The 12,024-nt window shown below is 48.1% G+C and overlaps 1 protein-coding gene and 1 long non-coding RNA gene across 3 annotated transcripts in view; one reads left to right on the top strand and one right to left on the bottom strand.

Annotated features, from left to right (window-relative positions):
• Positions 1–2,203: 2,203 nt before the first annotated feature.
• On the bottom strand, positions 2,204–6,277 carry LOC146275211 (uncharacterized). Its single transcript, XR_014766292.1, has 4 exons — positions 5,726–6,277; positions 5,430–5,636; positions 4,498–4,668; positions 2,204–2,340 (listed from the first exon to the last, which is right to left on the bottom strand). It is a non-coding gene; the product is annotated as an uncharacterized LOC146275211 (long non-coding RNA).
• Positions 6,278–6,295: 18 nt separating this feature from the next.
• Positions 6,296–12,024, top strand: part of LOC146275210 (homeobox protein Mohawk-like) — a 71,514-nt gene continuing 65,785 nt past the window's right edge. The window contains exons 1-7 of one of the 2 annotated variants that reach the window (XM_084702885.1): positions 6,296–6,446; positions 6,666–6,913; positions 7,204–7,361; positions 7,787–7,964; positions 8,217–8,335; positions 9,103–9,239; positions 9,952–10,068. In XM_084702885.1, coding sequence (XP_084559011.1) covers positions 6,690–6,913; positions 7,204–7,361; positions 7,787–7,964; positions 8,217–8,335; positions 9,103–9,239; positions 9,952–10,068 — 933 coding nt within the window. In that variant the 5' untranslated portion in view covers positions 6,296–6,446; positions 6,666–6,689. The remainder of the gene's footprint in view (positions 6,447–6,665; positions 6,914–7,203; positions 7,362–7,786; positions 7,965–8,216; positions 8,336–9,102; positions 9,240–9,951; positions 10,069–12,024) is intronic. The other variant, XM_084702883.1, reaches the window with a different exon arrangement.

Raw genomic sequence — 12,024 nt, 5'->3', positions numbered from 1 at the left:
CTGTCGACCCTCCATAGGAAGAGCCTGTGTCAGGAGGAGTGCAGGGTGGTCGGACACACACTGACTCACACTGTTATTAGTATCATCATCTCCCAATCAGAAGATTCCAGAAGGGTTTTGCCTGCCTGCATGGGAGGCCTGCTGAGACCGCACACGCCACAATGGTGGCGTACAGAAGACGAGAACACATTCGAGAGAGACAAGAAGACAGGGACCGAGAGAGAAGGAGAGGGAGACAAAGCACAAAAGAGAGCGAGAAAAAAAAGACAGACAGAAAGTTGTGGAAGAGACATGCCCGGTGTGTCTTGGGGAGGAATAACAAGGATCAGCGTGATTCTGTCATGGGTCGTGTCCCTTTACAAGGTGAGGTCATCTCCAATAAAGAGCCACGGGCTCTGCACCGTCCGCGGGACGTCGTATGCCCCCACCAAACGGGGGTCCCGGAGCCCGGGTCTCCAGCCAGGCAGATATACGGCCAGGCCTGCTTGGAGGGGACAGGGTTGTGTAAAGGTCCCGGCCGCCCTGGTGTTAAACTGTCAAACGGGCCGTGACTCGCACGTGAGAAGAGCCAGGTGGCAATGGAGCTAACACAAACAAGCTGTAAAGAGCTTCACCTTTGCTCATTAATAACTGTTGGCTTTACCTTAAGTGGCGGGCTGGTGGAGGGACCCTCGATGTCGATGTGAGAGCCCTGCCTGAGAAGTAAACGCGACTCTGCGAAGCAGGACCGTGGAGGAACCGAGCGTGAACTGGACTCGCCGAGGTGGAGAGCCAAGAGAGAGAGAGAGAGACACGTGTCGAGATATCTCGGTGGTCAAAGGAAAGAGGCGGCACTGAGTGTGCGTTAGCGGGTGTTGATGTTGGGGAGTGGGCTCTCTGAGTGCTCCCAGGCCTGACCTGTGGGCTTGCGGTGAACCTCCAGTCTGCCAGGGGACTGCCAGCGCCTGTACCCATTGTCTGGGATAAGGCCAACTTCCACAGTTCCAGTAGCCACGGGGGGTCTGGCACTTCCAACCCCACTTGGGAGGGGGGTCGGGGGTATCGAGAGCGGGCCAGGCACGCAGCCCAGGTCTGGGGCCCTAGGCCTGGGATCAGACCTGGCTCCCTGTCTCCCTCCAGAGTGGAGGAGAGCAGCTCACACGCAGCCTGCAGACAGACTGATTAGTCCTCTGTGCTTTGAGATCGGGCTCCGTTGTTAGGGTTGGAAAAGCCCGTAGCCTTTGAGGGCCTCCCTTGGCGGGTCGAGTCGCCGGGCTTCATCAAGCCACGGTAACATATCCCGTTTCCGAATCTCGACTTCAAAGCGGCCAATGGGGATACCGCCCTCCCTCTATCCTTCCGTCAACGCCGCTCGTTTCGACGTTCCGCCTCTGAGCAGACGACAGACCAGACTAATGTTTGTGAATGTTGCTTGTCTGTTCGCAGGGAAGTCTTGTTTTCTCGTGTGACTTTTCAAGACCGACTCATTATTTCCAAAGAGTAATACGCCTGTCCGAGGGCTCTCCACCCCCTCACTCTCTTTCTCTCTGTCTGGCTGTCTATCTGTCTGCCTCTCATTGACGGCGCTTTCGATGCCAGCACTGGAGCGCATACAACATAAGCACTCTCTCCCAGTGATGGAAGAGCGACTAGAGCCCCACCCTTGTGGACGTCCGCTTCTCTCTCCGTCATCTCGCCTTCTTCTTTTTCCCTTTCTTACCTGTCACGGCCTCTCTCTCTCTCTTTCTTTCCCCCCTGCTTCTCCTCCCTTCCGGCTTCCTTCCCCGGTTCTTCCCTCCTTCCTTGCCATCTGTACTCCCCCTCCTCACTCGCGGTGTTCCTTCCGTTCCTGCCTTTTTCCGCGTCCCTTTGCCCTCCCTCCGCCCTCGCCTCCCTCTCTGTCCCGGCTTTGCACATGCCAGCGCCTCGGCCTGTTCATCCTGAGACATGAACAAAAAAAAAAAAAAAAAAAAAAGAGGCCCTCGCTCTCTTCCAGGAGAGATTATAAAACAAAAGTCAAATTGTATTAACGCTTCTCGAGCGTTAGCGATTGAGGCGTTGCCAAAAGGCAGACAGCTTCTCCGACCGCACTTTCAAAATAATAATTACGCAGTGAGAGATAGAGGAAGGGAGGGATGCGGGGAGGGTGCGGGGGACCAGGGGAAGGAAGAAAGAAAGTGAAGATCTGTGTTTTTATTTAAGAGGACTGAACGACTAAAATAGTAGAACCAGCTGCTATTCTTCAGGCAAGAGAGAGGGGGGTGGGTAGGGGTAGGGCCGGGGGAGGTTGGATTGATGTTCGGCAGCTGAGGCGGACTGGTCTGGTCGGGGCAGAAATGGATTCGAATGATGAAATTGCCCCTGAGAGAGAGAAAGACAGAAATAAAGAGAGAGAGAAAGAGCTGGTGAATATACACACAGGGAGGGGCTCCTCAGTGCCACACATAGTAACACATGGCACTTCCCGTTTAGGTTTTAGATGTCATTAGCTACTGAGTGACAGCGTGTTTCAATGAGCTGATGAGATCGTTTTCAGGATTCTTTGACATTTGCCTCTTGACAGTTTTACAGATAAGGAAAACCTTGCTGTTGGATGTTTTCAATGTTTACTCTAAATACCAGCGTGTGAAGCTCTGCTCATGGCTGTGTATCCATCACAACTCTTTGATAAATCATATGAAGATATGATTTCCCAAAAGATATGTTTTAAGGTTTACTGTGCTAGCTTAGCTTTGTCTGCAATTTACAAAACTTGCCGTAAAATTCCCCGCATGTTTTAACGAAAGGAATTCGGTTTTTGTGTGTGCCACCAAATATCTAAATATACATTCATGTTTTAATACATGCACATGCAAGATTGTGGTTTTCTCATGAATCCATAAGGTCATAAATCTTGTTTTTCTTCTATATTTGACAAGTAACCGTCTGCTCCAAAGAAAGCATTGGCACCAACAACTAGAAATACATGCGCAGTACTTGAAAACCACAATTACAGGTCTATGTCCATAACAAGCCCGAGCAATGATATTCATTGTTACAGAGAAAACTTTGCAACAGTATCTGGTTTTGCTTGCTTTACTAAACTAGTTTAATGCAGATATATTGGACTTAACTATATTTCGTTCTTGGTGGCCTTCATGCCAAGCTTTCAGAAAAAGACACTTTCCGAATGATCCACTGGCCAACAAAAGCTCAGACTCCACAAGCTCAACTCCATCTTTCCAATTCAATGATAGCAGCCGTGAATCACATGGCAAATTTGACTGCCAATGAGATGCCAGCTCTGGTTATGTCACTGACAGATTGTTAAGGCTTGTTTTCTTTACTCCCCTTTTCCCCCTCACTATCTGTCAGGATAGAGAGAAGACCATGGATGAATTTTCCATTTGACAGTGACCTGCAAAATAACCCAAAGAAACATATTCTGGGCAATTATCTATAACGATCATATTCTGTTGCCATTTATGTGTCATAAAAAAAAAAACAGAGTTTGGGTGAGAGGGGTAAGAACAAGATAACCTTGTTAGTGGCGACTCGAGTCAAGGCCACTCTACAAAGTAGCACATGTGTGCTGTAAATTGCTCCCTGGAAGAAAGTTATATGACAGGTCATCAAGTCTCTTGTTCATCATAAGTCAGTCAGGCAGTAGTGCTCTCATAGAGTTTGCCCCTTACTCTGTCCTTAGAGACCCAGCGGATTGTAGGGAGAGAGCCCGGCCCTTTAAAACAGGGGATGTGGTAATGTTCTCCTCTTGTTAGACCCAGTTTAAGTCTTTTCTATTTTGGATAACGTCGACGCACATGTGCACGACAGATCTTGCAGGTGCTCATTATGGTGACTGGTGTCACCCCTCGATCACTCCCTGCTCCCTTCCCTTCTGCAACCGCAGCCTTGAACTCCACTGAACTGTATTTGACATTAGGCCTGTAATAATACCAGGGATATCTGGAGTTTGAGGACGTATGGCTGGGAGGAAAAAAAAAAAGAGAATGAAGGAGATACGGTTTTTAGACTACCTCCATGACAGAACGGGAACAGTAGTCCATCCAATTCATCACTCCCGCTCCTCACCCACATTCTTTGTGTACGTTTAATGTCGCCGTTAATGGAGTGTTTGGAGGCTTGAGTACACTGTGAACGGATTGATTTGAAAAGCTTAAGGCATGGTCCCTTTCTGTGCGTGTCCTCAGTGTGTTTCCATGCTTTTCAATCAACGGTTCAACTCAAGCGTCGAGGCAGGAGCATGGAGCACAGGCTATGTTTATTATCCTGTATTAAGTTAAAGGCTAAGTGCATCGAAGACTCTGCAGGTGCTCTGGACCGCAAGGCTATATTTGTTTACGTTCTAAGAAGGCCTCTGGATCTGGTCCTTCCAGACTGTTCCATTTAACCATTTCTGTGAACAGCAATTAGGCTTCCTAATGAGACCTTGGGCTACATACATTAAAGTCCTCATTTATCCTTTCTCTCTTACTTTTTTCTTGAATATTCTCTGGTTGTTTTTCATTCTTTCTTTACCTCACTCTCGCTCGCCCGGGGCTTCTCTCTCGGTCTCTCTTCCTCTCGGTTTGTCTCTCGTCGGGCAGAACTCGGCGACTGTGTCTTGCGTTGGTGCCTGCCCCGTTGTGGAGGCCAGCCTCCTCCTTGGTTCCCAAGTTAGAAAGTCCTCCCTGGTTCCAAATGAAATACCTGGAGAACGAAGGAGAGGGGAACTCGTAAATCCGGCCTTGTAACAACAACAACACTCTGGATGATCTCTCTTGATCCTAGGGATGAGCTGCTGCTTCCTCCCCTTGAGAATCCCTCGTGATTGATTTATACTCTCAGCCGCCCGGCTGGCTCCGGCCTACTTTAACGGTTAAAGGGACGACGCAATTCCACCTGCTGTGCCGTGCAGACAGGGTGACGGGATCAACTTGGCTCTGTGAGTCATTGGGTAAAGAGTGAAGCAGCGCATGGTGATGGTGGAAATCGGTTTGATTTTAATGGGCCACGGAATGGGCTGTCTGTGTGCGTGCGTGTTGTCATTCCAGTGAGTCATGCTAAGACAGGGCAGGCAAGCAGGGAGGAAGACAGGCAGGCAGGAAAACAGACAGGCAGCCAGGCAGACGGGAGGGATAACACAATGGCAGGTATGAAGACTGGCAGATGGGTAGGCTGGGCAGGCTGGAAGGGTGGCAGGCAGGCATGCATGGAGGGAGGGAGGGAAGGAGGGACGGAGGGGGAAAGGAGGGAGGGAGGGAGGTAGGTGGGTAGGTGGGTGGGTGGGTGGGTGGGTAGGGAGGGTGGGTATTTGGGAGGGAGAAAGGAGAGATAAAAGGAGGGAGGGAAAAAGGAGGGAGGGAGGCATCATAGACAATAAGACACTCACTGATTTTCCCAAACGGCGTCGTTTGTTCAGCCACCATCAAAAGAGGACGTGATTCAAATCAAATGAAAACACATCTGACCTGTGCAGTTATAAATCACAGCCTCTAGGTTCTCGTCTTCTTCCCCCTGGAAACCCAGCCGAAGGTGGGAGAGCTTGGTCTTGTTCTCTCTCGCCCCATTTACTGTCTCAGTTCACTTCTTATGGGCCTGAGTGAGTAGGTTCCTTCATCACATAGCTGCCCAATCAAAGCCCTGGAATTATCTGGTTATTTTCCTATTGCATCAACCTGAAAAGGAAAATATGCAACTGGATACTTTTAATCAACTTCAGCTGATTGTGTTTACCTGTCATGTCTTAAAGCATAGCCAGACCTACTTTTCACTCTCCTGGAAATTCTTGATTGAGAATATGCCACTGGCATTCAAATAATCGTCCTCAACAAATTTGAAGTCTTTTACAGCATGTGTTTTAAACGTTCTGTTTTGCAAGACGAATTAAAACACTGTTTGATGTCAAACACTATAAAAACAAAATACAACAAAACAGTATAAGGGTCTGACCTGTCAATAACTCTGATTTACACTGAACTGAATGACCTTTGCAGAGCTTTAGTGGGTATGCTGGACAAACAGACTGTTTTCAGCAAGAGAAATGTTTGCCTCCAAAAACACTGCCAAACCATACAGCAGCACCATGACGGAGAGGAAGCCCAAAGAGGCTCTTAAAGGCGTGGTTAAGTGGACAAACTAAAACGAACACATGGCATATGATTTTAAGCAAAGTATAGAAAACATAACGAATCTAAAACGATTTGAGCATCCTATTTTGATAATTAATTATCCCAATTGAGGCATATGGCAGCGCAGCGATAGACCAAAAATACGTTTGCGTTTTCAGTAGGTTGTACTTTTTGACCCAGCTCCCCCGTAGTTGTTAAAGCGTGTCCTAGCAACTGGAGACTTTGCTGGCAGTCGCGAGGTCGTTTCCATAGCAACTCACAAACGGATTCCTTGCTAAAAGGTTAGCTACCTACCTAGTTAGCAAGTAGGAGTTATTTGTTCTAGCAACAAATAAAAAACACTTTTGGACATACTAGGTAAGTTTACGAACTAATGAGTAAGGAACTAACTTTTGAAATACATGCTACTGTAGATATGAAATCAATAAACTAAAACATTAGAAACACTGGCAGTGTCTTCTAAATTTGAAAGACACATCCGATGGCCACATTAGCCAGCTAGCTATACATTTTGCTAGCCAGTACTAAAGTAGACTATCTAATTGCAAGCTTGACTTGTAACTATCAAACATCCAGTTTGTCAGCAGGTGACAACTTGTCATGGGGGTTGCACTGACCAGAGCAGCACAGTGGACGACAGCAAGTTCAGGGACTGTCAAACTGGAGAGTACCCCAATGAACGAGTCCTTGCTGAAAGACATCCTGAGCTTTGTGGAACAGTTCAGCTCTAGACACCCTCGGGAGGCAAATCATGTGTTCAAGGAGCCTTTGCAGTGGAACAGCTCGTTAGAGGCATCTGATTTCAAAACAGAGTACACCATCCGGTAATCATCATGCGGACTTGTGTGCTTGCAATGGTTCTCGGGATGCTGTCATTGTGTCCACAAGTAACTGCAAGACTGATGTGTATAACATAATTTCCATTAAGCTTCAGTTAAACATATCAGCTTTCAGCATGCAATTGCTAAGTACTTTCTCTGTAGCATTTGCACGTTATTCTTTTTTTTTTAGCATAACGTACTTAAAAGTGCATTCGATTTAACTGATAAAAATGATACCCGTGCTGCTATTATGTAACATCAGGGTTTTGAATGTGTCATCATTCTTTCCACAGTGGACCCAAAGTGGAGTCCCTGGAGAAGGACAAGGACGGACGTCCTCTCTTGCAGCTCTCTCCTCCCTCCATCTCCGTGTGCAGCTTTGGGCAGCTTTCTAGAATAGTCCAGTTAGCAAAAGATAAGGGGCTGAAAGAGGTCAGAGCTGGTTTAGAAGGTAAAGGCATGGAACCACAGGATAAGACGTGAACACCATTTGCATCTTAAGTAGTCCGTGTTTGCTGACTACCAAAAGCCACAGACACAATGTGCTTGTCGTCCTTGTTTTCGTATGCTTGCACTTAATAGACAGACGTGATTATGTTCACTATTTGACAAGGTTCAAACTATTGACACATTTTCTGATGATCACAAATCAAAGAAAACCATGTCGCGGTTGAAAAAACCTACTTTGAAATGTCACTGAGGGTGTACTGTAAGCAAATCGGTCACTGGGAAAGCTAAATATAATCAACCCCAATATTTGAGTCTGTGCGTCAAGGAATTTGGGTGATGCACCTTACAGCATGTCAAAACAATCTCGTTATTGTCAATCGACACACATGACCGTCCTCTCACAGTGTTGGCTCTTCCTCCCACCAGCCAACAGAAACCCCGTGGTGAAGATCCTCGGCGAGAGCTTGGCGGGCGAGGACTCCTCCGTTCCCCTGGAGAAGGTGGACAAAGGGGACCAGGCCCAGGAGACCGGGGTCATGCTGCTCTCCCTGCTCCGGCAGCTGGACACCCAGCTCCTCCGCAGCTCCCTGGAACACGTCTCCCAGTGGGTAGAGCCGCTTCCCTCCTCTCCCTCCTCTCCCTCCTCTCCCTCCTCTCCCTCGGTGTTGCACCAGTTCTTCCGTAATATATCAACCTTCCCCCTCGCTCCTCTCCGATGAGTGGCGCACGGGGGCCCGGGGCGCGCGAAGGGCTCTGATTGGAAGCAGGTTCCCCCGGGAGACGGAGGAGGCGGACGAGTGAGATGAATCGTCTGTTTGTTCTGTTTTGTTTTTCCCCGTCTTTTCCCCTCGCACAGGGAGGCTGGACTCGGCCCCGCCGCCGCCGCCGCCGCCGTTAAGAAGGATGTCGAGCTGTTGAAACGCTTCTGCACTGGAGGGGAGAAAAGGGTGTTGAAGTCTGTTCAATACACATCAGGTTTGAATTATCTTCACATTTCACTCTCGGTTGCAAGAAAGCGATTGCTATTAGGCCTAATGCTGGGTACACCAAAAATATAAAAATGTCTGTGTTGTACCCCCGCAAAACATGGAAGTCATTACATCTGTCAGATTTCAGTTTTCTGAGACATCAATCACTTGCTTCGCTCGCCTCAATGCAGTAGATTTACATTGCCTTCATAATTAACCGTCAAGGGGGAAGAGCCCCCCCACACCCCATAGTGATAAATGTTGCCTTTTGAGAAATGTGTCCCAGTACACCAAGGGAAAATTGAAACCTTCTATACAAATATGCTCATTCTCCGACCTGAGATATCGGGGACGATTTCAACTTTGGCGGCTTGTCACAGGGCAGCCTGTTTTTTAGAGGAGGATTTATAAGTCGGCGAAAAATCACCCCGCTTCTAACCTGGGCTGTCTTCAGGAACCTGCACTGTGAGGAGGAACAATCTGTCATTCTCCCTGGCAGCAAGGCCTCTCGCCCTGATTTCTCCCTCTCTCTGCGTGATGCTACTGCACTCCTTGAACCTGTGGAACTTTATTCCCCCCCCCCCTTCTTTCCTGTCTCCCTCTCCTCCCTGCGAGGGAATAAGAAAGAAATCGAAATTGCGATGTGACCTGATTTCGTATGGTGCGCTCGCTTAATGATGGAATCCCATTGCTCACGGTCTGTAGATGCGGTCAAATTCCTCTGTGATTCTGGCCTGAGAGTCCGTCTTTTTCTGTATGTGTGTGTGTGTGTAGACTATGAGTTCACCAACGGCTGGCGCGCCCCCCCCTGGAGACAGGTGCATGGGGAGATCTGCTACCTTCTCGTCGCGCCCTGCGACTCAGAGCCTCTGTACGTGACCTGCGGCACGACCGGAGTCTTCCTCAACGGGGTGAGGATGTGGAGAGGACTCAACACTGTTCCTCACCCAATACAATGTTGACGAGTCGCTTTGCGGACCCGTGAAAAGTAGCGTTGGGCAAGCAAGGAAGAGGATATCGCTGAGCCAATGCTATGAAATCGGGTTCAAACAACCGGATTTGGTTTCTTCATACGTAACTTTGTAAATGTAACAGTGCAGCTGACATTGCTAACAAACATCAATATGGGAAATACCAGGGCGACATAAACAATGCTTTTTAAATGGGCTTTAACTAATGACGGCCCTGAAGTTTCCAAAACATTAGGTAAGTGTCACTGAAAAGTGAATCACTTCACCCAGGCCTTCAGTCGCATGGATGGATTCCAAATTTGGCCTTGGTTGAATGTTTAGAGCTACCCACGAACTTCAACGTGTGCGCAATTAATCATAAGAGAACATTTTGCCTGCCACGGCATCTCTCACTCTCTCAGTCATGGACTAGCCGAGGCTTCCTGTCTCGCTGTTTCTTCACCTGGAAACCGTTCCGTTTGGGACAGACATACAGTCTGAAACAGTTTTTTTTTTAAATGTGTAGTAGTCCACGGCATTGAATCAGAGAAAGCTACAGCTGAAGATAAGGTGGTCGAAGATATCGGTAGTGTGGCGGCTTTAGGACCTCATTCGTTCGGAATCTCCCCGTGACATCATGTGAATCGGTACTGATCTTTAATTCTCTTTACAGGGTATAAAGCGGGAAGGAGAGGAGAATGCTTATGACAGAAGCAGTGACGTGTATCGGGACCTTGTAACTCTTCTGAAAAGCCGCTCTCCCCATTTTGCTGAGAACATTAACACGCAGGTACAGTAAAGCCCGCCTCACAGCTCCCATTGGCTGCTCAATACAAAGACCGCCCTTCTCCGCATGAGCAACCTTTGACCTTTCAAAATAGCAGCAGACGACAGTAAATGAGGATGACATTCCCCGTGTCAGACAACTGCAATTGCTGTTCTCTTTAAAAGCCTCTTCTTTGCCGGTGGTGGTGGAACAAAAAATGACGCGTTGAACTGATTGTGGATGACACAGCGTTACGTACAGGCGAGTGAGTAAGGATTGTGAAATCAGCGTCTGTTCTCGTACGCACATGTGAGCTCGTGTCTGGTTGTCACATAGAGAACTCTCTGAAGCCGTGCATCACTGGCCAGTATTCCAGATCACCACGGTCTGAAAAACAACCCAGTTACTTTCTCACACACACAAACACACACACACGCGCACACACACACAGTCATGTGTGCTTTGAAACATCAGTGATTCATTCAGTAGTGCTGTTTCCTGCTTAAGTGATTTGATGAATTAACAAATCACTCAAATAATGGCTTCAAGATGTAGGGGGAAAATGTGTGTATCATTCGAAAAACTTTTTTCCCTGTATTATTTTTGGGGTATTTTCACCCAAGTTTCTTACACTATAACGTCTGGAGGGAGTCAGTCAATAACAGCAGTGTTACCTTATTCCCTGATTTGTTCTGCTAACAACTTGGTGAGGCCTTTTCACAACATCATGATTCAACCTTTTGTTGTGTGCTACCCATTGACAGTGCTTAATTCTGCTCTCATGTACTGTCATGAAAATGAGATTCAATTGAGACATGTGTTCTTTTATGTTTTGCAAAGATTGATATTTTTTAAAGGATTAAGAGGCAACGTCTGAATAATATGGTGTAAATAAGTTACGCAGATTGTTCTAGGATGATGCTGCAGACCCCAGACACCAGTGCCAACAGCACTTGCTCATGTTGGTGATTCCAGCACAAAATCACAACACTTTGACAGGTCAGGGTCAAATTGGTCCCCATACAGGATTTTCCATCCATATGTTAGAACGTTACCGGGACATTCACTGCCCCTGGTATGCATAAGGCGACTCATTTTGACATAATAAGCCTCGTAGCTTTCGGACAGATTGTGGCTGGTCAGCGTGTGCCGCACAGTGGAGGCGATCGAACCCAGGCTGGCACAGAGAGAGATGGGTTTGGAGTGGCGGGAGGGGGAGGGGGGGGGGGGGGCGGGGGGTAAGTGAAGGCTTTATTAACCTGATGAGTAGTGCCAGGCTTAGCCGTGTAAAAAGCCGGACATCCAGGCTTTAATGTTTTACGAGTCCCGTGTGAGGAGCCGTGCCCTGAGTCGAGCTGTCTGAAGATGATGGACAGAGGCCGTAAAAAAGCCCTTTCTCCTTTGAAGTTACTGTGTCGGACATAGCATGTAGTCGGGATGGACGATAGCGTTCTTTGTTGATTCACAAGATATTCCTCCCCCCCCTCACTGCCACAAAGACATGCGCTACGTACATTTCGGAACGCGGCGAATCGCTGACTTATGTGAACCCGATCGCCGAGCACAGACATTCGGTGCGTTCGACCTCATGCAGCGCCGGCGTCGTTTGCAGCCGCCTGCAGCCCGGCTGACTTTATTAAGCAGCCAATGGCATTCTCAGATTCAAGGCAGCCGCCTGCAACCGGCTGCGGCGCTGCTTGAAGTCAGCCCATGTCGAACGCGCCTAATGTGACTGATTGCAATGCAGTGGTGCAAGGAGGCCTCCAGTGCACAAAGTCATGCTAACCTCTCAGGCATTCGACAAGACTCGTGCTCGTGGATCCAAATCCCTTTTGAGTGGCCTCCGAAAGGAGTTGCTGCGCTGTCAGGTCAAGTACACCAAGTCAGTGGTCTAATTCAACATGAGCACCGCAGGTCACAGCCAAAAACAATACAGCGCCAATCTCTGAACTTATCTGTTGTTGTCCATCGGGAAGAAGT

The sequence above is a fragment of the Hypomesus nipponensis genome, chromosome 8 (genome assembly GCF_054491055.1).
Source record: "Hypomesus nipponensis isolate SF chromosome 8, ASM5449105v1, whole genome shotgun sequence".
In the NCBI taxonomy this organism is placed as follows: Eukaryota; Metazoa; Chordata; class Actinopteri; order Osmeriformes; family Osmeridae; genus Hypomesus; species Hypomesus nipponensis.
Note: the sequence above shows the minus strand (reverse complement) of the source record. Positions and strands in the feature narration are given on the sequence as shown.